We start from the raw sequence: 22,878 nt of genomic DNA, 5'->3' as shown, positions 1-22,878 counted from the left end.
TTCCTTTTTTGTTTTTTTCCTTTGGAGCCCGAGAAGCCAAGGATGAAGTGGGCTCATCTGGTTCAGTAACATAATCTTAAAATGAAAAATCTGGGAGTCTCTCTGTGGGAAAAGGGAGAACAAGAGGATTCAAAGGAAAAAAAAGACAATAGAGGATTTAATCCAAAACATCTCAAAGCAAATATTGTTTTCAGGAGTTTTCAGAGATTGCCTACAAAGGGAGAAAGAAACTGATGACTAAGGGAGAGAAGGACGAAGCTGTGGAGACCTCAACTACAGGGACGGCACAGGCATCTTTTAAGTATACCTGCAGGAGTGCCTGGGGGGCTCAGTCCCTTAAGCAACGGACTCTCTGATCTCCGCTCAGGCCATGATCTGTCGGTTCTGAGTTCGAGCCCCGCCTCGGGCTCTGAACCTGCTTGGGATTGTGTCTTTGCCTTTCCCCTGCTCGTGCACTCTCTCAATCTCTTGATAAGAAACAAACTTGAAAAAAGAAAAAAGCAAAAGGTATACCTGCGGGGATTCCTCATTCATACACATAAACCTGCTTCATTTTGAGCCCTCCCCCCGCCCCCAACCTTCCTTACCTCCTGGGCTTCTGCCAAGACGTGGCATAATATGAACTGCGAACATGGGTGCATGAGAAGAAACTAAACTCTCCTCCCAAGATAAAGCAAAAAAAAATCCACTTTGCGGGCGGAGGGGGTGCCTAGGTGGCCCAGTCGGGTGGTCTCTCTCTCTCTCCAAAATTAAATGAGTAAAACACATTTTTAAAAAATTCACTTGGGAATATTCAGAGACACAACGTAAGATAGAAGCGATAGGGAAGATATAAAAAAATACGTAATTTTGCATGTTTGTTTTAAATAGACTTATAAATTTAGGATAGTTTTCGATTTACAGAAAATTCGCCAAACAAAATAGTACAGAGAGTCTCTGTAGAATACTCTGTGCCCAGTGTCCCCCATTGGTAAGAGCTTACATTAGGTACCGTCCATTTGTCAGACTTACCAAACAAATTGATACGTTACTAACCGAATCGCGTACCTTATTCCGATGGCTTTCATTTTTACCCAGTCCTTTCTCTGTTCCAGGCCACCCAGGGTACCACATCACACTCGGTTGTCATGTCTGAGGCTCCTCTAAGGGGTGACCTTTTTTAGGCTGCTTCTTTTAGCTGACCTTGACACTTTGGAGGAATACTGGCCAGATATTTTGTAGAGTGTCCCTCAATTTGGGTTTGTCTGATGGTTTTCTCTTGATTACACTAATCCCAGTGGAATTATAGTTTTGGGGAAGAAGACCGCAGAGGTATCTATGGTCATGAAATGACTCATCACATCATGTCAAAGGTACATTATCAACATGAATTTCCACTGATGATGTCAATCTTCTGACCATTTACCTCCTTTCCATACTGGGTAGAAGGTCACTGCATACAGTCCACACCTTAAGTGGAGAGGAAGTTATGCTTCACCTTCTTAAGGGGACAGTGTCTACATATATATATTTTTTATTTTTAATTCTTCCATATGGGAATTTGTCTCTTCTCCCCACTTCTTTACTTATTCAATCATTTATTTATATCACTGTGGACTTGTAGGAGTCTGCTGGGGCTGCCATTACAAAATACCACAGACTGGATGACTTAAAAAGAAATTTATTTTCTTACAGTTTTGGAGGCAGGAAGTCTAAGATCAAGGGAACGGTAGGGCTGGTTTCTGATGAGACCTCTCTTCTTGGTTTGCAGATGGCCATCTTTCACTGTATCTTTACTTTCCTCTGTGCACATGCAGAGAGAGAGAAAGAGAGCGAGGGAGAGAGATTGAGATCTGGTGTCTCTTCCTCTTCTTATTGGGTTAAAGTCCTATGGAGTTAAAGTCCCGCCCATATAAGCCATAATTTACCATCTTAGAGGCCCTATTTCCAAATATGTACCCCCTGGGGGACAGGGCTTCAACATATGAATTTGGTGGGGTTTGGGGGAGGGCACAATTCAGTCCATAACAGGGATTATGATTATTTCTTTTGTACTTTGGGTTGTAATCCAGCACTATATTATTTATTTCGTAGTCCAAGTGGCCTTTGGGAGCTCTTTAAGTTGACTCTCGTGTCCCCTTGACACGCCCCCATCTGTTTGTTGAATCCTCCCTTATTTTCTACACTACAAGACGTTCCAGTTTGATCTTACATATTGCCTCCCCCAGCCCTAGAACAGCCACTTCTCCAAGGGGCCCTGACTCCTTTTATTGGAGAATGATGTCAGACACACAGGCCGGTCCCTGGGTCTGCTCGTGGCTACTAGGTGTTGTCTCGAGGCCCACACAGTGATAGCACTTGTTTGAACGTCCCTTATGTTGATTTTTCAAGGAATCTGATGATAGTTTCCTACCCCACATCTAGAAAATAGAAATGAAGTAGTAGAAAAAACTAAGTTACTGAGAATCAGAGAGACATTCTGTGATTTATCTTCAAGTTTTACCACTTTGCAGACATGTGACCTCCTGCAAGTTACTTAAGCCCATATTCCTCATTTTTAAAATGGAATATTTAAAAATATGTTAAAGAGATTATATATATATATATATATATATATATATACACATATATATATATATAGAGAGAGAGAGAGAGAAAGGGAGAGAGAAAGGGAGATAGAGACAGAGAGACAGAGAGAGAGACAAAGAGAGACAGACAGAGAGACTACATACACACACACACACACACACACACACACACATACACACACACGGTAAAGCGAAGCATCAAATATATATATACACACACACGGTAAAGCGAAGCATCAAGTTCATGACCAATAAATATTAGTAACCCCTTAGGATGCAAGTCACCTAATATTTCTGCAATTTGGACCTTTGAGCAAGAGATAAATGCTTTGGTAAATATTCTTCTCCACTGGCAAAATCTAATGCAAGAATCAGTTGACTGATTTATCAAGATTCTCTCCTGTATTTCAAAACAACTATTGGCCAACTCTATATGTGTGTATAAATATTGTCTCAAATTCAAAATATCTGAAGCTAAATCATTTTCCCTAAACTAAGTCCCACATTAGAATTTTACATTTCTAAAAGGAGCCACATAATTCACCCAAATTATCTAGACTCAGACTCTGGTAATGCCAGAGTAGATATTTCAACTAACCCTCCTGCTAAGAATAATTTTAAAAACTTGACAAAGTATTTTTTTCCCTTGGTCTTAAAGACATTGGAGCATTTATAAGTCACTAAGGAATTGTCGAGCCAATGTCCAGAAGAGTTGGTAGCCAATATCGACAGCCATGTTTCCCCAAAAGAATCTTCTATTTTTCCTTTTTTAAGACGGTTTTATTTGTTTTTCAAGGGGAGAGAGAGACAGAGCATGAGTGGGGGAGGAACGGAGAGAGAGGGAGACACAGAATCTGAAGCAGGATCTGGGCTCTGAGCTGTCAGCACAGAGCCCAATGCGGGGCTTGAACCCACGAACTGTGAGATCGTGACCTGAACCGAAGTCGGACGCTTAACTGACTGAGCCACCCAGGTGCCCCAAATCTTCTATTTTTCTAAAGGACTATACTATGAGAAGGTCAAACATACCGTAATTGGCGTCTCAAAACGAGACAAGAGTGGGGGCACCTGGGTGGCTCAGTCAATTGAGCTCCTGACTGCAGCTCAGGTCATGATCTCATGGTTTGTGAGTTCAAGCCCTGCATCAGGCTCTGTGCTGTCAGCACAGAACCCAACTTGGATCCTCCGTTCCCCTCTCTCCCTGCTCCCCCCCACCTACCCTCCCTCTCTCCAAAACTAAAATAAAAATATTTTTTGAAAAAAGGAGGTAAGAGTGGAAAAGAAACAACACTTGAAAACATAATAGCCAAGAGGTTTTTTTTAAGACATTAAACCAGAGATTCAAAGTTAAAACTCAAAAGTATAGAAGCATAAATTTTTAAAAATCACAACTACACACATCACACTAAAAACAGAACTTTTGACTAGCAACAGCCATTGCCTTGTACCACCTTACTTCTTTTGTATTTTTTTAATATAATTTTTTAATGTTTATTTATTTTTGAGAGAGACAGAGACAGGGCATGAGTGGGGGAGGGGCAGAGAGAGAGGGAGACACAGAATGCGAAGCAGGCTCCAGGCTCTGAGCTGTCAGCACAGAGCCTGACGCGGGGCTCGAACTCACAAACCGTGAGATCATGACCTGAGCCAAAATCAAGAGTCAGACGCTGAACGGACTGAGCCAGCCAGGTGCCCCTGTACCACCTTAATTCTAATTTTTATTTTTTCACATGTAGACTAATTATGTACCAACTATCCTCTGTTTTTCCCTCCTTTACATAACTTTTAAATTAATATGCCTAAAACATCATTTGTTACCCAAAAACACCTCAAGATTTTTTTGATAACCTCTCTCCAAACTGCTTTTGCCCAAAGGAGTATTAATTAAGAAAGCTCAACCACGACAGAAGGGCACAGTGCTTAAGCGTATGATCATCTCCAGGGGTGCCTGGGTGGCTCAGTCAGTTGAGCCTCCGACTTTGACTCAGGTCATGATCTCATAGTTGACGAGTTTGAGCCCCATGCCGGGCTCTGTTCTGACAGCTCGGAACCTGGAGCCTGCTTCGGATTCTGTGTCTCCCTCTCTCTCGGCCCCTGCCCTGCCCCTGCCCTGCTCCTGCTCTGTCTCTCTCTGTCTCAAAAATAAATAAACATTAAAAAAAAAAAAAGTATGATCATCTCCAGGTTAGGGTCCAGCCCACAGTGAGTGCCTGAGTACTCCTTGGTGAAGGGTAGGCACATGTGGATAATTGAGAGGAAATGATGTCATTCTATAATGACATCATTTCTTTTTTTTTTCTTTTTTTAATTGCTTATTTGTTTTTTTAATTTTCTTTTTTTAATTGCTTTTCTTTTTTTAATTGCTTATTTGTTTATTTTTGAGAGAGAGGGAGAGAGAGAGAGAATCCCAAGCAGGTTCTGTGTTGTCAGCACAGAGCCTGACGTGGGGCTCAATCTCACGAACCCGTGAGATCGTGACCTGAGCCAAAATCGAGAGTCGGATGCTTCACCAGCTGAGTCACTCAGGGACCCCTTATTTCTTTTCATATGGGCTCTCCTATAGGTTTATACATTTCGACTCTTTGAATCCCCATAAATCTTTGTGATATACTGTTAGAATCTTCATTTAGCAGTTGGGGAAACTGAGGCATAGAAGTGATAAGTAACTTGCCCAAAGTCTTGCAGGTAAGTGGCAAATTTAGGCTCTGGACCCAGATATCTGGCTCTGGAATTCATGCTCTTCACGCCTATGTTATGCACGGCCTCAACACGTATGAACTGGTTTTCAAAGAGAATCATACCATGACTGAGCTCACGGCAGAAATTTAGGGTTCAAGACAGAAATGTTCACTGTGTTTAGGGTTAATCTGTCACCTTGCAAGAGTGAGATGAAATGTGTGAGATCACACAGGGACTAAGGGCTGGACACCAATCCCAACATTATTATTAAAAGAATCACAATTTAGAACACATCTCTTTCTGGGACTACCGTTATTTCCCTGATTTTGTATGATAATAAGCAGTGACAAAAGTTTTTCAAGGATTTTACAGGAAGTTACTCTACGACCTACCTCGAACAAGTCCTCCTTGCAAAGCAGCTGAAAACTGGGCTAAGCGTAATCCATTTGGTTTACTTTTCTTCTCCCAGTAACGCTATTTGGCATCTTTCTTTTCCCTTTATGAGGGTATTTGAGCTTTCATCTGCTGGTTTTAATTTAACTTGTCATATTTCTATTTTTTTGTGCATGTGCCCAGAGGCCTTTGGGAAAAGGACATATTTTTTAATAATTCAAAACAATAAAAACCAGAAAGGTCAACTTAAGTCAATTAGTCACGTTTTAAGCAATCTAAGTAGAAGACAAGAAATTCACTTCCAACCTTCAAGTTGTTCTCTTGAAGGCTGCTAACACTGGAAATAGGCAAGGGCATTCCTGAACAGAGGGAATTGAAATGATCAAGGCCATGGGCATGGGTAACTCACTGTTGTGGTAAGGAGGAGGCTTTTATGTAATGCACAGATGACAAAATACACTGGAATTCTAGGAGCGCTGAATGCCCTAACTTGATTCTGTGTACGCCAGTGAATTCTACTAAAACTGACCTTTTCTTTTTTTCAAGCTTCTTTATTTTGAGAGAGAGGGAGAGAGAACCGGGGAGGGGCAGAGGGAGAGGGAGGCACAGAATCCGAAACAGGCTCCAGGCTCCGAGCTGTCAGCACAGAGCCCGACACGGGGCTCGAACCCACAAACTGCGAGATCATGACCTGAGCGGAAGTCGGACGCTTAACCCGACTGAGCCACCCAGATGCCCTGACCGTATATATTTCTTCAAGTCGTGGCCTGAAGAGTCCGTTTCATTCTCTGGCTTGTCACATGGCTGTATTCTTTGAGGAAAAATATCTCATAAGAGCTTAACCACCTTATATTTTAGAATATAAAATATTCACCCCCATTATCCTCTAAGCACACCTTCTTAGTTTTGCTCCTGACAGTTATCAGTTTAAAAATCCATTAATTATATTGTTACCAGGTTGCTACCTTGTCTGCCACCTACCTCATCACTAGATCACAGGCTCCATGAAGGGAGAAACTCTATCTCAGCTCACGACTCTATCTCCAGCACTGACACAGCACCAGAGACATAGCCCCAGCTCATACTTGGTGAACGGTTAACCTTCCTTCCATCCTTATCTGTCTTCTTTTTTTCTTTCTTACCTAATGATTTGCAAAGCTGTAATAAGTGGGGGGGGGGGGGGGAAGATGGTGATGACTGTAGGAGAGATCAACCCAGTTTGGGGAAACACTTTAATGAAAAAAAAGTCATCTAAATGGTTGTGAGATGAAACCACTTTTCCTTAGAAAATTCCATAGGATCCCAGACACTAGAGGGCAGTCCTAGGCACCCTTGTGGTGTCTTCCAAAGGGAATACACACAGCAATCTAGCCTGGGGTTTACAATACACTCATACTAATAAACCAGATGCCCCAGCATTCCTCTCCCCCTGGAACTGGAGGACTTCCTCCATGGCTTCCCACCGACTTTAGGAGAGCGTCGATGCCTCCCCTGAGTCCTTTAGCCTTCCCCAAAGGCTATATGAAGGAGGTGTCTGGCTGTTTTGGGCCATAGCTGCTGTCTCTGGCCCACATCATCGCTCCTTTGTCTTATCCTGGGTCCACGAGAAAGCCTCTGCCTTCAAGTCCTGGTGCAATGACCTACATGTTTGTGTCCTCCCCCCCCCCCCCAAATTCATATGGTGCTAGCTCCCAGTGTGATGGTGTTAGGAGGTTACCTTTGGGAGGTAATTGGGCCGTGAGGGTGGGGGCCTCATGAGGAGGATCCAAGTCCTCCAGAAGGAACCCCAGGGACCTCCCTCACCCACGTTTGGCCATGTGGCCATGACAGAAAACAAGAAAAAGGCCGTCCACGACCTGCTAAAGGGCTCTCACCAGAACCCAGCCATGCTGGCAAACCAATTTTGGACTTTCAGCCTCCAGAACTGTGAGAAATAAATTTCTGTTTGTGATAAGCCACCCAGTCTGCGGTATTTTGTTTTGGTAGCCCAAAGGGACGAAGTCATCGGGCATGTGCACAGGTGGGGAAATTGCCTCGTTCCCTATTTTAAGTGACCCACTTTCCCCAAGACTAGCGGGGTACGTGCCCTGAACCATGTTACGGTGTTAACCTTATTGAAATTTAATAATAATCACAAGCCCCCTGGATATATCCCGACAGCCTTACTTGGCACTGGGGACGTGGGTGGCAAACATAAGCTCTGGGAGAACTGGATTCCCAGTTGCCATACTCCAAGTTTACAGCTAAGATGTGAAGTTCCCCCCAGAAGTTTGCTTTAGTCACTGCGGCCAGTAGTAACCTAAAAGGCCCACCTCACCAACCCATCAGACAAGCGTAGGTTGGATTCAGGAGCCAAGGGTGTCCCTGGGGCTTTGCCTCTTAGGAAGATTTCTTTAGGCCCAAACGTCAAGGATCTGAACGAGCACTATTTTCCTTAGTTACCTTTAGAGGAAGACGCGTTTTATTTATTTTTATTTTTGTTTAAAGCAGAGCCGTATTTAAAAAGGCTCATTCTAAAAAGAGATCAAGTCAGAGTCTGTTTTTGACTAGTGGGAATTTTCCTTCAGCTAAACTATTGGCTGTGCTTGAAAATATGCCAACACGGGGACCATGTCTGCAGCGCTTTGAACTTAAAAGCTGCTAGTAAAGTGGTGAAGGGAGATCACAAAAGAGAGCTGCCAACAAAATTACCAAAAAGATAATTACTGTAGGGAGAGTCGCCCTCCAGGTACCGGAACAGAAAAGTTTCAGACATAAGCTTATGTTAGCAGAGACACGACGGATTTCAAAGTTTGCCCTCAGTAAGTTTAACTGACCAGTTTCTAGTAACAGTTGTTTCTAATAATGCAGAAAAACTGAGCATCGTGGAGCAAATGAAAAACCCAAGACCGGGGTGCCTGGGTGGCTCAGTCGGTTAAGCAACCGACTTTGGCTCAGGTCATGATCTCACAGTTTATGAGTTCCAGCCCCACGTCGGGCTCTGTGCTGACAGCTCAGAGCCTGGAGCCTGCTTCTGATTCTGTGTCTCCCTCTCTCCGCCCCTCCCCTGCTTGCTCTCTCTCTCTCCCTCTCTTCCCTCTCAAAACTAATAAACATTAAAAAAAATTAAAAAACAACAACAACAAGAACAAAAAACCCAAGATCACCTCCATTACCCAAAATACAAGATGAGATTGAAAAACTACCATTCGTTTTGGGTGCATTCATTTTTAAGGCTGATGGAAACTTCAAGAGCACACTGTTGTTAACGTCGCTTTATTTTGTAAATGGTTTAATTAACATATTGAAATATGGTTGTATGAATGAAATAGTCCTGTGGGGACTCTCCTACCCCCTGATTTGAAGGCAGGATGCAACTGATCCTTTAAAGAAACAGATTTAAACATGGTAGGAATAACGCTTGGTTATTAAGTTACAAACGTATTTGGTCTTCTGTTAAAAAGTATGTATGCACTAATGGTCAAATGTTTTGGCATCTCTATTTTTAAGTACTCAGTGCATGGCTACAACCCAGAGATCATTTTTTTCCTGTGGTGCTTTTTCCTTATTTATTTTTGGAGAGTTGGGGCCAAATCCTTTCCATCTTTGACCTTTGGGTTCTTTTCTTTTTCAGGAAAACAACAATGTATACCTTTCCCAGGATTAAACATACACACGTACTCACATGCCTGATAAACAGTTCCCAGACTTGCTCCTCTGACAAATAAATCACTGCTGGTAGATCTTTAAAACGTCAAACTTCTCATTCAGCCTGAGACCTGTCACTGTTCATGTGTTTCTTAGACAGCACCCCAGGCCTTACTGATTGGCATGGTTCCACGTGTCAGAGTCGTGAAATGTACAAGACACCTACGCAGACTTACCCTCTCCCTGTGATTGTTACAGGGTTTTGTTTGTTTTGTTTGTGTTTTGGCTTTTTTCTCCCCCTGTCTTCTTGGGGGATTTACTTCTCTCCCAGGCTTCTGGCCTCAAAGGGAGGTCACGGGGCTTCCAGTCTTTGGACACCGGGGTGCCACCAAACCTTGTTCCAGGACCTCCTGGAGAAGTATTCATCTGCTTTATGCCACCTCTCCACCACTACTCACAGGCAGGCCCAAAAGGTTAGCCCAGAAGAGCTTACTAAATCTAGAAAGGTGACTCCTCATTATTATCCTAACTTAAAAAAAAAAAAAAATTCTTATAGACCTAATAATAGCATGGGGAACTGGTTTTGATATCTGACCTTGCTCTGTAAATATGTATATTGTTGCAATTCCCCAAACCTTAATGGGCAAATATGTATATTGCTCTGTAAATATGTATATTGCTCTGTAAATATGTATATTGTTGCAATTCCCCAAACCTCTCTATAGAGTGCAAACTGACTCTATTAAAAATGTAGGCATGTTGTGTAAGTTAAGAACAAGTGTGAATTAGAAAAGAGGAACAGTACATATACCCAATTGTATGGCAATGAGTAGAATTTTCCTTCCCTACCTACTCTATCTTGAATAAAAAGATAAAGAATACACTGGAAATACTGCAAAGCAAGGGGATACCTTGGTGATAGGCTGCCATATAGAAATCAAAGCATTTTATAATATATAGCTACTTCTGTCCACGAAGTCAGTATGGGGGCCAAGAGCTCGTCTGATATAACATTAGTTCTTTCTACCAATTTAGGTATTGTTGTCCTACCAAAGACTTGCCTACAATATGAGGAATTTCCAAATTTCATCATGTCAGTGTCAGCAAATAAGGAGTTGAGGTTATTACGCCCTAGTCTCAGTGTTAGCCACAGCTCTGAATGTGCCCCTGCGTATGTTGCATATGAATTACTCATTGAGATTTACTAGAGGGAACATCACTTTTATTAACATTGTAACCTGACCTGAGTTGCAGACTCCGTGTCCAACACAAAAGGACTCTTGGCCCGAGAAAAACGTTGTCTACCATTTACTCTTAAGTCCTTGTCTGGGAAAGGACCATCCAGTTAGGAAATTATCCAGATGTGATGATATTGCCAGGTAATCGGATAGCCTATTAATTTTTACTATTGTTACAGGGATAAGACAAGAAGGATAATGACATAAAAATCAAATCAGTCCACCAAGTGAGGTCTGATGCGACAGAAATGAGAGAGTCCAGCTTTCCAGTGGGCTCAGAGTCTTTCTGTGGATAGCCTCCCAGACCTGCACTGCCAGACTGACTACTGCCTGGGATGTACGCTTCCAGAGCCTCTGGGGGCTCCCACGCCTGTAACTCAGATTCAACAAAGGCAGCCTCTGACTCACCACGTGACCCCCATCCTCTCCCTGCCCATTGCTACAGTTTGTAGTCTTCTCTTCTAAGTGGACACTTTCGGACTCACCTTCCACTCTCCTTCACTTTCATTCTGCCATTAACCTCTGACCTTTTCCCTTCTCATTAGCATGGTGGCCTTCCTTCCCTTCTTTCTTTAATCAGGTCCAGGGCCTCGTCTTCTGTTAACATCTGGGCAAGAGCTTCTTGGCTTTCCTTGCCTCCTAACAACGGCCACGCCCCTCCGCCCCCCCCCCCCCCCGTCCCGCCCCCTCCCCCACACCTCCCCGCCAGGAAATGTTTTGAATCCCTGTGGATATGTCATGCCTCTGCTCTAGAACTGGCTCTCTTAGGCTCAGTAAATGTTCTTGTTTCTAAGGTCCTCTGTCTCCGGAGATCCATCCTTATTTCCTGACACTCCCCAATCCTCTCTTTTATTCTATCCCTTACACGACAGTTTCCTCCCAGCCTGGTGTTGCTAACACTTTTCCTCAAGGTCTCAGCCCACGCTGCCTAAATCCGAGCCTCCTATTCCAATTGCAGCCCAAGTCTACATCTGCCACCAAATCACCTTCAAATTCTTTGGAAACTGCTCACCTCTCCTTGCTGTCTAGCCCCAGCCCCACCCAGGTTAACGCTTACTCGTTCTGTTGGCGCATTAGCCCTGCTTCCCCATAAGAGCCTGTGGTGTGGGTCTATACCACGTTTCTCTCTTCTCCCTCTTCACCTACGCATTCTTCATTCCCTCCCCCAGACCGAGGGCACAGAAAGAGATCAATAATGTCCCTGCTTTGGAACTGAAGTTTGAATTCCTGCAGTTTCCAGTCTATTACCTTTTATCCTCCTCCACCCCAGGGTATATTTTAAATTCGAACATTTCTGACTTTGTTACTCTTGATCACAATTACACCGGGTCACCGAAGATTTAGCACCAAGTCATTTACACGCCCTAAGACCTAAATAAAGCCTCGAGGTTTTGTTTTCTAGCTAACCTCTGCAGGCGGGTGGGGGGTGGGGGGATAGGGTGGAGGTGGAGGAGAGTATTGCTGGATTTAAACGCTCAGCCACAGATGAACACGCATGGACCCTGAGGGGTCATCAGGCTGCAGAGGTGGTGCAGAGACTCGCCTGGCTTTATCTCGCTGCCGGGGGGGGGGGGGGGGGGGGCGGGGGGAGGCTTTCACATTATTCCATTTGGGAGAAGCTGGAGCATACTCTCGTCCTATCCGCGTGTGGTTGGCTGGGGGGGGGGGGGGGCGCGAAGCTTCCAAAAGCAATGGCCCGAATTGGTATGTGCGAGATTCAGGGCTTCCTTGAGATGCGACTGCGGGGGGACAGCCGGGCGGCCGAAGCAGGCGCCTGGCGCCGGCCTCCAGCAGGGGCGCGGGCGGCCCGGAGTCACCCGCTCCGGCCCCCGCAGCCCGCGGAGCCGCCGCTAGGAGGCGCCGCGAGCGCGCCGGGCCCCCCGCCCGCTGCCAGAGGAGGGCTGGCATCCCCTGTCGGCCAGCCCCCGAGCCGGCCGGGGAGCAGGCGGGGAGCAGACCGCAGAGGACGCGCGGCGGAGCGCCCGGGGCTGTCACCGCGGACGCGCCGCGCGCACCGACCCGGGACGCGAGCATCGGGGGAGCGCCGCCCGCCGCCGCTCGCCAAGGAGCCGCGCCGGCTTCCTGGGCTCCCGCTCCCCGGGTGAGCATCCGCCGGGGCGGAGGGCGATGTCTGCCCGGGCCCGCCGCGGTCCCCGGGACGGCCGGGCGCAGTGGCTCGCGCCCCTCTGGTGCCTCTCGGCCGCGCTGGGCGTGCTGCGGACCCCCGCCTCGCAGGCGTTCAACTTGGACGTGGACAAGCTCACCGTGTACAGCGGCCCCGAGGGCAGCTACTTCGGCTACGCGGTGGACTTCCACATACCTGCCGCTCGCACGTAAGTCGCCCCGCGCGGGGAGTTTTGCGCAAAGGGGGCGAGCCCGGCCACAGGTTGGGTCCCTGCCCCTCTGCCCCGGGGGACCCGCGCCTGTGCCCGCAGCCCGATGGAGGGAGGTTCCTGAGATTCCGTCCCGCTGCGCACTTGGGGTCCCCTCGGGCTCCCTGCCACTTGTCCCCCCCCCCCCACTTCCATGCTAGATGTGCCTTGTGAACTTTGAATTAATGATGTGCCACTTTAAATTAATGATGTGCCACTTGTGTAGAACACGCAAGTCCGGGGCGGGGGAGAGGGGGGTGGCTCCCAGGACTCGAGCAAAGACCCGAGCCTCGTACAAAGGGGAAAATGGGACCGAACAGATCCAAGTCTGTTTATGCGTAGCCTGTAACAATTAAGCGTCTGGGCGCAAGTGCGGTCTGCTGCAAGCGGCTGGGCTCTGCCCTTTGCTATTTTTTCCCCTTCTCTCATCTCACTGCATACACAGCTCCACCTAGAGAAGAATTGGGACTATTTGCACCCTCTTCAAAACCAGGTTTCCGGCGCCCGTAGGTTTCCAACGGGAAATCAAGTTTGACAGTCGGTCTCCATCAGAGATACGTTTCTACCCCCGATTCCCCGCCCCCGCCCCTAGTCTCGGCGAGCACGCGGCTACGGAGACTGCATCAGACGCGCACGCTCTCATGATTCCCAAGGAGTGATTTTCTCCAACCCTTTCGCAGAGCGAGTGTCTTGGTGGGGGCGCCCAAAGCCAACACCAGCCAGCCAGACATCGTGGAAGGGGGAGCGGTCTATTACTGTCCCTGGCCCGCCGAGGGGTCTGCACAGTGCAAGCAGATCCCGTTTGACAACACCAGTAAGTGATCTTTGTCCTTCTCAACGTGGGTCCTCGGTTCAAAGAACCAGAGCCATCGTGGAGTTAACTCCCCCACTTTGTTTCTCCTCGTGCGGCCCGTCTGATGAGTTTGTGTTGTGGGCTGTCCAGGTCCCTCCACTCGAGCCTGAGTGAAGGGGAGGAAAATGAACGGTGAACCCCTGACAGGGAACCTTGGTATTTTGACCTTGAGTATTTGGATATGTCCTAGTAACTTCTGTTTCCTTACTGCCCCAAGATGAGCAGTTTCAGGGTGAGCGGATGCTTTGAAGACATACAAGCGTTCCACCCTAATCTTGATTATGGAGAGAATTTGGTTGCTTCCCAAGGACAGATCTGGGAAAAGACAGATCCTTAGCGTTTCCAGTGCCCAGACTCCGGAGGCAAGACTCAGCTGCTATAGTCCCAGACATCGCTCCATGTTGCTGTTTAATTCTTTACAGAAAGAAAGAATTTTCTTTCAAAATATTGGACATTGGATGCAAACTAGTACAGGCAGAGTGTGGATGGATTACATTCATTTCCAAAATCCCTAGACAGATGTTTCTTATTTAATTAAAGGGCAAATACATTTTAAACAATTCAGGCTGGTTCTGTTTCCTCTGGTGTTTTCTCTTTGGGTCCTGAGAAAATAATTTAAACGTAATGCTTTCAAAAGCATTAACACTGGATGTTTTCATTTGTACCTCTAAAACTCTGTGAGTTCAAAAGGTATACATTATCACAAACCAAATATCTCTTTTCAGAAAAATGTGGACTCAAATAATGTTCTTGGATGATCAACCACTTAAAATACCTTTTGCTATAAAATACCACACAACTATTTTATGACCTCATTTTTCGTTATTGGTACATTAGAGTGCATTTAGGGTGTATGTAGAAAATTCATCTTCACAGCATTTAATGAAATTGGATGGGTGGTATTTACCTGTTTTTAACCGATTTGCATTTTTTTAAAAGAGAAAATAATTTCAGTTCTTTCAATATGGAAATCATTTCAAAGAAAAAATTGTATGCAAGGCTTACCTTGAATTATGACCAAATAAGGAAAATATTTTATAAAAGCATTTTCAAATTATGTCTTTCATATGTATCTATATATAGTCGCAATAGCTCAGTTACCATAACTCAGTTATTTCATCCCAATTTTTACAAGCTTTAACTTTTAAGTTTATTAGAAATTAGAAAAATTAAGCCACTTGATGTTAATTTGTAATTATAAAACAATTAGTTGTTTGATTGGGATTTTAGATGCTTCTGATTACTGACCTCCAGCTTGAGAATAAATTTCCTCATTCAGAAGAATTAAGCATCAAATTAATGGCATTTTTAATAATCCATATCAAAATCAAAATCAATTGTATTTTTCAAAGTCTTTAAAACTTAAGCCTTGATAAATAAAGACATAAAGCATTCGTATTATTTGGATTTAAGTTAAGGGAAATAAATATTTATACTTTAAGATATGTTAATGCCTTTTTACCGAGAAGCAATCTATAGTCATGGACATGAATTTTGTAACCTTCTAGAACATTCCCATAGCATACCAAATCAGGATCTGGTTAGTATATTTTTCCTTTGATAAAAGAAGAACCGATGTCTGCCCGGATAAGTCACATCTGAATACCTTTCTAAGTGCTAATCCCAGTAGATGTCATGGTTCAATAGATGAAAACCAGAGAATACAGACATCAGTATGAATTTTTAAAAACTGAACACTCCCAGCCCAAAATTTCCAGTGTTGAATTACAATAGGTAGATTTTCCAAAAGTTCCCCCTCAAGCAACTGCTTGGAGATTTGAATTCACTTTCCCATAAAGAACTAATGCTGAAAGACTGTGCTTTGGTTTCCAGAATAGCCCACAGGAATGCACTTAACCCTTATTGGAGCCGAATTGTGTTTGCAATGAAACAGTAGGGGACAAACTAGTACAATTTTAGCAATTAAGTAAATAGAAAAATGGTAAGGATGCCGAGCAAAGATCAGTGTTACTTGGAGAAAGAGCCAGGGGTGAATGGCATCTTCTGTGCAAGTTCTGAGGAAGTCTTCTGGATATCTCAAAGGGCTTTAGAGATTACTGCTTGTGGTTCTCCGCTATGTCGTAGTTTACTTCTAAATGAATGGAGGTTTCTTAGGGTGTTGTTTTTTGACAGATAGATGTCCTTATCCTACAATTATACTCAGCAACCATAACCGCAATGATTTGAGGACTCATAAAAGGAGTAAGATAAGGGGTAAAAAGCAAGGAGGGAGGTAGACGTTTCTGAAATCATTGAGCAAAAAGTGAAGAACAGAAACAGCTTAGGCAACCACACGTTTGTGAGAAATGAATGGTCTGTGATGGAATGAACAAAGCAGTGATCTGTGAAAGCTTGGGCGAGTCGCCCTGAGAGTAAAGAAAGTTCCCCGTGTTAGCCATCAGGGGGTACTGTGGGCCCAGGAACCTTGGTTGCTGTTGGGAATGGCCTGGGAACGGTGGGGCAAAAGGAATCTGGGAACCCCAGCCCTGCTTGACCTTGGCTACTGAGTGGGTGCTAGCCAGCACAGGACACCTCATTTCTACCGGTTTCTCATCCAGGTGCCCCAGACGACGGAAGTGCCAGTGGCTGCCATTTGCCGGAAAGCAGGGAAAGAGAGGAGGGGCGCCGGGCGTCAGTGTAGCGATTTCCAGTTCAAGCCTCTGTTCTTTGTGCAGAGTGTGATGTTGGAAGCAAGGATGAAAGGCAGAAACAAAGGGGTTGCTGACTCGGGCGTCTGGCCGTCCGTGTTCCCACATGCTTTACATGTTTTGATCACCTACTGTATACCACTTATTTCTAATCCATAACATGCGTTTTATGAATAAGGAAATTGACATCAAACGTGTTAAAAAAAGATACACACAAGGCCACACCGTGGTAAACGGTCGGTGCACGGTTGGAAAAGAGGTCTGCCTGCTATAGAGCCTGCCTCTTCACCCTGCCTTCCTTCCAGGAAAGGGAGAAGCCTGGTCCCGATAGGGTGCAAATTCAGGGTCCAATCCTGTGGAGCTGAGACATGGCTTGCCCCGTTCCATTCCCTCGTCCCCGCAGTCACCTACACAAATTGCGATTAAAATGATCTTCTAGAGAGGATCTGGAAGGGAAAAGCGGTTTGGGTCGGGGGTTGCGGAAAGCGGAGGTCAGAGGAGTCTTTGTCTCCACGGGAATGATGGGTCGTACATGCCCCTGGTTTCCCAGAGCTCCCCACAGTGGGCTGTGTCGCCTCACTGTCCCCAGTCACCTGCCTCCTGTCTTACTCTCTGCCCATTGACGGCAATGTAGTTTTCCCAACAGAGGTAGAACATTCCTCTGCTTGACCTAGGAGTGGCTCTGAGTGCTGAAGCTGCCGTTCACGGACTAGTGTGATGTCTCAGGCAGAAATACAGAATATATTGCAAATATTCCTCTGAAAAGGTAGTCCTGACTCCCCCTGTGTGTTAGCTCTGGGTCTGCTTTTACTATTACATCTGAATTCAAGGTGTTCTAAGTGAATTTGACCTTTTAATGACATTGCTTCAACGTGTCCAGGCCCCTGGGGTGTCTACAATTTCGTGTTCACAGTGGTAACCAACTAAACTCGGCTTAGTCGTTGAAGGAGACTGGCCTATAATTCAGTCCCTGGATCTGGTTGTGATCTTGAACTTCAGTTTATGTAAGGTCAACTGCCTTTTTTCTTTTTTCAACTTCCATTTAGTTCATGTTATTATTTTTTTTTCATTAAATAATCGTTTATTTTATTTTTACCTCATCATATAAAGACTGGATATTACCATATCTTATTGGATTTTAAAAATTCCTCCTCACCATAAATTCAAAAACAGGAAGCCAGGAATAGCCTCACACTTCAAATGCATGAATACTATTAAAATCTGTGGTCCTTTCAAGTACGGAGAAAGGAAACCTTAGGGAAGCATATGGCAGTGGGGGAGGGGCAAAGTGCAAAGAGTAGATAATTTTCCTGCTCTGTATAAAATCAAGGAGCTGCAGAAAAGCACTTCTCTCATCTCCCTTCTGTCTTTCCCTCTTACTTCACTGGAATAAAATTCCCCCATCACCAAATTGATCTCTTTCACTTCTGCCTCAGAAACTCCCTAACCTGTGCCCCATACCTCAAACAATTTAAAACATCGCATCTGCCAGATTCGTGTTTCGTCCTTTCTAAATCGACTCCCAGGTTCGTTAGTTCTCTTTCCGGCAGTTTCTAAGCCCATGTGTGCGGTAAATAAAGCTGCTACGTTTCAGCCTTCCTGCCCCCAAAAGGGGGGAAGAGTGGCATAGAGTCAGTGGAGCCTCATCTTTGGAATGATGGGCAAATTGCAACAATAGTAGCACAGGCACGGTATGCAAATATCTAATTAAATACACAAGTGAGACATTTTGACCAGAAAGATAATGGCATGAGCTAATTACCCATCAGAGTCATCGTATCGCTAAGAATAACGGGGAGGCAATGCAGCTGGGAACCACTGGCAATTAGGGACCCACCGAGAGAAGGAACAGGAAGAGGTGGGGGGTGCCACTGAGACTCGGAACCCTCTGAGAAAAAGTACCAGAATTTGCCTGGCCTTTATCTAGTATCTTTGTGTTTAAACAACAACAACAAAACAAAACCTTGAAATGGAAGACGGTTTGGTTAGGATTATCTCAAAGCTCTGAAATGGTACGACTTTTCGTGGGAGTTGTGTTTTAGCTTGGGGACCGGAAGGAAGCCTTTGTGTTGGGGGTCTGTTTTATTTTGTGTTAAGTGAGCCCGCAATAAGAAGGCAGCTTCAAGCATCTGGCGCTGTGACTGGTACAGGGGTTGCTTTTTGATAATATTGGGTGTGCCCTCTCTCATGGGAGGGGTTGGGAAACATATTGGTCGCATAAGTCTTGCTTTTCCCAGCTCCCTCAGAAAGAAATCAGGTTTTGTTCAGGAACAAAGAGAAGAAAAACGGAGGTCGGAGCTATCAAGTAAATGACAGAGGAAATAACACCAATGTGACAGAACTCACGGGCGGCAGAAATCTGGGCTTTAGGAAGTTCAACTGCAAGTGGAAAAGGGGAGGAGGCAGCCTCAACGTGACCTCCATTGAGAATTAATCATGCCATAATTAGTATAAGTTTTGCTAACCAGAAACATACATGTACATATACATGCAGTGTGGATCCCACGGAATCATTGAGGGTGGTTTTGGTGGATGGTTTACTCATTCTGGGAGCAGCTCGTGATGGCTACCATGCCTGACACACGGCCCTTGACAGATGCAACCACCTTCCCTAAGCTTGTCCCAATTGGCTCAGACTCTCAGACGACAGAACACGCCCGAGTCCTGATACGAGAAGGCAGGAGGCCGTGGTCCCTACAGCACATAGCAACCGAGGAAGCAATTAGAAAAAGGAAGTCCTTGAAACTCCAACTAGAAATGGGAAACAGATCTGCTCCACGGCTAGTTGAGTCGTATGAACATTAGGCGCCTGTTGTTGCCTGATCTGCAAAATTCTTTTCAAGAAGCTAGAAGTCTGCGTGATGGAACAGGCTTCCAGGCTTTTGGCAGGAATAGCCTGTGTAGCAGCTGCAGCGTTCTGGGAGAAAGGTAGGAAATTGTCTTAAAATTATTCTGAAAGCAGACAAAAGCGCCTGGACCCTTAAGGTGACTGGTTGAGATGTGCGCCTTCAGACTTTAGCTGTTGTGTATAGAGAGCCTGGTAGCTATGCAAGGGCGAATAAAGAGCGTCGCCGATATTCCAAGAAAAGCTCAGATCAGATGTGCCCTGACTGACGCCAATAGGGATTACACAAATAAGGGATACACAAATGGGGATCTTCGAGGAAGATAGATAGGAGACTTAGCATTGATCCCACTAAAAGCACTCACTTAGAAAATAATATTTAATTTTCAAAATTCGGTTTAAGTATATCCTTAGCAAAAACACATTGAAGGCATCAAGCAAGGTGCACCTATATAATGAAATCCAAAAATAGATTAAACATAATTTGAATTCTGTTATGGGTAGTTAAGGTACGTAAGAAAATCCCAATTCACCAATAGGTGATTTACACTAGAAATATTCTACCTAATACACTGGTGTTATTTTGTTGGACGTGAGCCAGGCACTTCCCACACCAGTTTGGAAGAAACAGAGCTGAATCTCAGTTCTGCAGAGTCCAGTTGCTGAACCGTTGGTATTTAGTATATGGCCCCAAAGGTCTGCCAAATTTTCTAGACCCATAAACATTGGTAAAAGTGATCATCTCGCCTTTTAATTGTTTTCCGTAGAAACAAGGCATAGATTACAAAACAAGTCTTTGTAAAAATGCCAGGCATTGGGGTTGGAAAGGAGGTGTTGACTCCCCAGAGGCGCAGAACAAGCGAGTTTGGTGGGTAGGGGGGTCGACGCACGGTGGAACTTTCTATGCCTTGATTGTGGCAGTGGGTACGTGGCTAATGTGTTTTTGTCAAAACCCAGAGAATGATCCATTACCAAGAGTGGATCTGACTGTTTGGAAACGAAAAAGAAAATCTTTATGGAGAATGCCAGAGAGTTGTATATTCGATGTGGAGATGCAGTTTGGTTTTGTGACCATTGCTATGAGCATGTGGTCTTTAAGTTCCTGGACCGTTGGAACTAATAACTGGCAGTGTAAGGACACACATTATCGTTGAAGAGCTTAGGCCACTGCCTCCAAATAAGGGGGGACCATTGGTCCGATCATCGTGTAGGACCTTCTTTAGTATTCTTTAAGTAAAGGATTATATATTCAGGGGCACTTGGGTGGCTCAGTCAGTTAAACATGTATGTGACGCTGGCTCAGGTCATGATCTCACGGTTTGTGGGTTCGAGCGCCACGTTGGGCTCTGTGCTGACAGCTCGGAGCCTGGAGCCTGCTGTGTCCCCCTCTCTCTCTCTCTCCCCCTGCCCAGCTTGTGCTCTCTCTCTGTCTCTAAAAAATAAATAAACGTTAAAAGCAATTTAAAGGATTACATGTTCGGAGTATGTTTGGTAAGAGCACTGTCAATGAAAACATGCTGAGTAAGAAGAAATCTTTGCAATGAAGCATCATACTTGTGTAATTTTCTTATCCTTACTGAAAGTCAGGCATGGGAACCCTCACTGGTTTCATTAGGCTAAGGAGACCCCACCTCAAACAATTCCTGTAGTTTTCACAGTCAGCGTTAAGTACCCTGCCGGGCATATACATATTAGTTCAGTTTTATTCTTTACCTTAGATATCTGACATAAGGACGCAGATTTGTGTATGATATTGCAGAAGCCTCTGTATCCGTCTGCCCTGGTTTCCAGGATGTGTGGAGACTGGAAAGGCACACACCATTGCTACAGGAATAGGTTTATGCCGGAACCTCGCATAGCCCACCTTCATGCAGAGCACTGGCCCCAGGTGTAGCCGGGTGAACCCGCTCCCACTGGTCAGGTTATGGCTCCATTCACAATACAGCACAGCACAGGGTGTCTCTCAAACGTGTGTTACATACACACCCATGTCCCTACTCACCCTGGACCCACACCCTGGTGTCCCTGACCATCCAGAGCACCTTCTCTCCCTGTAATGACTTTCTGGTACTTTTGGCTTCTCCCTTCCTCCCTTCCTATTCCCAGTGGGAAATAGACTTTAGACGTTAATTGCGAAGTTGCTGCCAATTGTTTTTTAGGAGAACGGAGGTATAAACACTAAAATATAATGTCTTCAAACATCCTCGATCTGGGTGGTCAAGTAAATTGTGGCATAATCGTACAATTAAGGATTATAATCATAAAACATGAAGCCTACCGAGAATCGGTATTAATATGGAAAAATGGTTTTGTTTTGATGTCAGGTGAAAAGCATAAAATTCAAAATTGTATCTAGACATGTTGAAGAGAAGAAAAATGGATATACGTTGAGAGGTTGTCCTAGGAAAGTGGGATTAAAACCAAAGTTTTTTCTTCCTTTGTAATTTTTTTAAGTTTATTTATTTTGAGAGAGAGGGAGAACACGAGGAGGGGAGGGAGGGAGAGAAAGAGAGAATCCCAAGCAGGCTCCATACTCTTAGCACAGAGCCCAACACAGGGCTCCATCTCACGAACCATAAGATCATGACCTGCACTGAAATCAAGAGCCGGATGCTTAACCAACTGAGCCACCCAGGTGCCCCTTTTTTCCTTCTTCTTCTTTTTTTAATGCATTTTTACCTCATTTTCAAAACTATGAACAGGTATTTATTTATGATCAGGAAAACTAGTAAAATTAAGCACGCAAAAATTTCTAAGTGAAATTGTTGAGTTCACTGAAGTATTTTGAAGATTGAGTGTAGATAGTAGAGTAGATTAAAAATGTACTATTTCTATCGGTGTTTACATTTAAAAAAATTTTTTTAACTTTTTTTTATTTTTGAGACAGAAAGAGACAGACCATGAACGGGGGAGGGTCAGAGAGAGAGAGAGAGACACAGAATCCGAAGCAGGCTCCAGGCTCTGAGCCGTCAGCACAGAGCCTGATGAGGGACTCGAGCTCACGAACCATGAGATCACGACCTGAGCTGGACACCCAACTGACAGAGCCACCCAGGCGCCCCTATGGGTGTTTCCATTTACAAATACTGAAGACTAAGGATGTGTTCAGTAACCCTTATATGTGTAAAAATAAGAAGATGGAGTTGTATCGCCTGTTTTCATTTTCAAGTTGTCCCTGAATCATCAGGATCGTGGACTTGATGGTCTGACACATAGAAGGGGCCGCACCCTTCTATGGTGGGTGCACCATTGTACAGAACCTACCAATTCAAATGCTAATTTCATGTGGAAACACCCTCACAGACATATCCAGAAATAATGTTTAGTCAAATATCTGGACACCCCCTGAGCTGGGCAAGTTGACACGTAAAATCGAAGCCTCTGTGAGACTGTCAGTGCACGTTCTCCTAGGAATGGCACCGAGAATTCATGAACTAAGGAAACCCACGGGATTCATAGGTAAAACATTTATTGGTTGGTCACTATTGATCTTCACGTGTCTTAGGCCGAAGCATACCCAGGAATTACTGTAGTAACAAATGACTCCCAAATCTCTGGCTTCAGACAACCCAGGTGCATCACTTGCTCCCACTGTGTGTTTATTTCTTAAAGTTGATTTATTTATTTTGAGAGAGACAGAGACAACATGAGTAGGG

General features: G+C 44.8%; 1 protein-coding gene across 2 annotated transcripts in view; it reads left to right on the top strand.

The window, feature by feature from the left end:
* The first annotated feature begins 12,337 nt into the window (after positions 1-12,337).
* ITGA8 (integrin subunit alpha 8) overlaps positions 12,338-22,878 on the top strand; it is a 189,862-nt gene continuing 179,321 nt past the window's right edge. The window contains exons 1-2 of one of the 2 annotated variants that reach the window (XM_045060942.1): positions 12,338-12,837; positions 13,557-13,690. In XM_045060942.1, the coding sequence (XP_044916877.1) occupies positions 12,632-12,837; positions 13,557-13,690 (340 nt within the window). In that variant the 5' untranslated portion in view covers positions 12,338-12,631. The remainder of the gene's footprint in view (positions 12,838-13,556; positions 13,691-22,878) is intronic. The other variant, XM_011283614.4, reaches the window with a different exon arrangement.

The sequence above is a fragment of the Felis catus genome, chromosome B4, assembly GCF_018350175.1.
Source record: "Felis catus isolate Fca126 chromosome B4, F.catus_Fca126_mat1.0, whole genome shotgun sequence".
NCBI classification, from domain to species: domain Eukaryota; kingdom Metazoa; phylum Chordata; class Mammalia; order Carnivora; family Felidae; genus Felis; species Felis catus.
The sequence above is the reverse complement of the archived record's forward strand: the minus strand, read 5'-3'. Positions and strand labels throughout refer to the sequence as shown.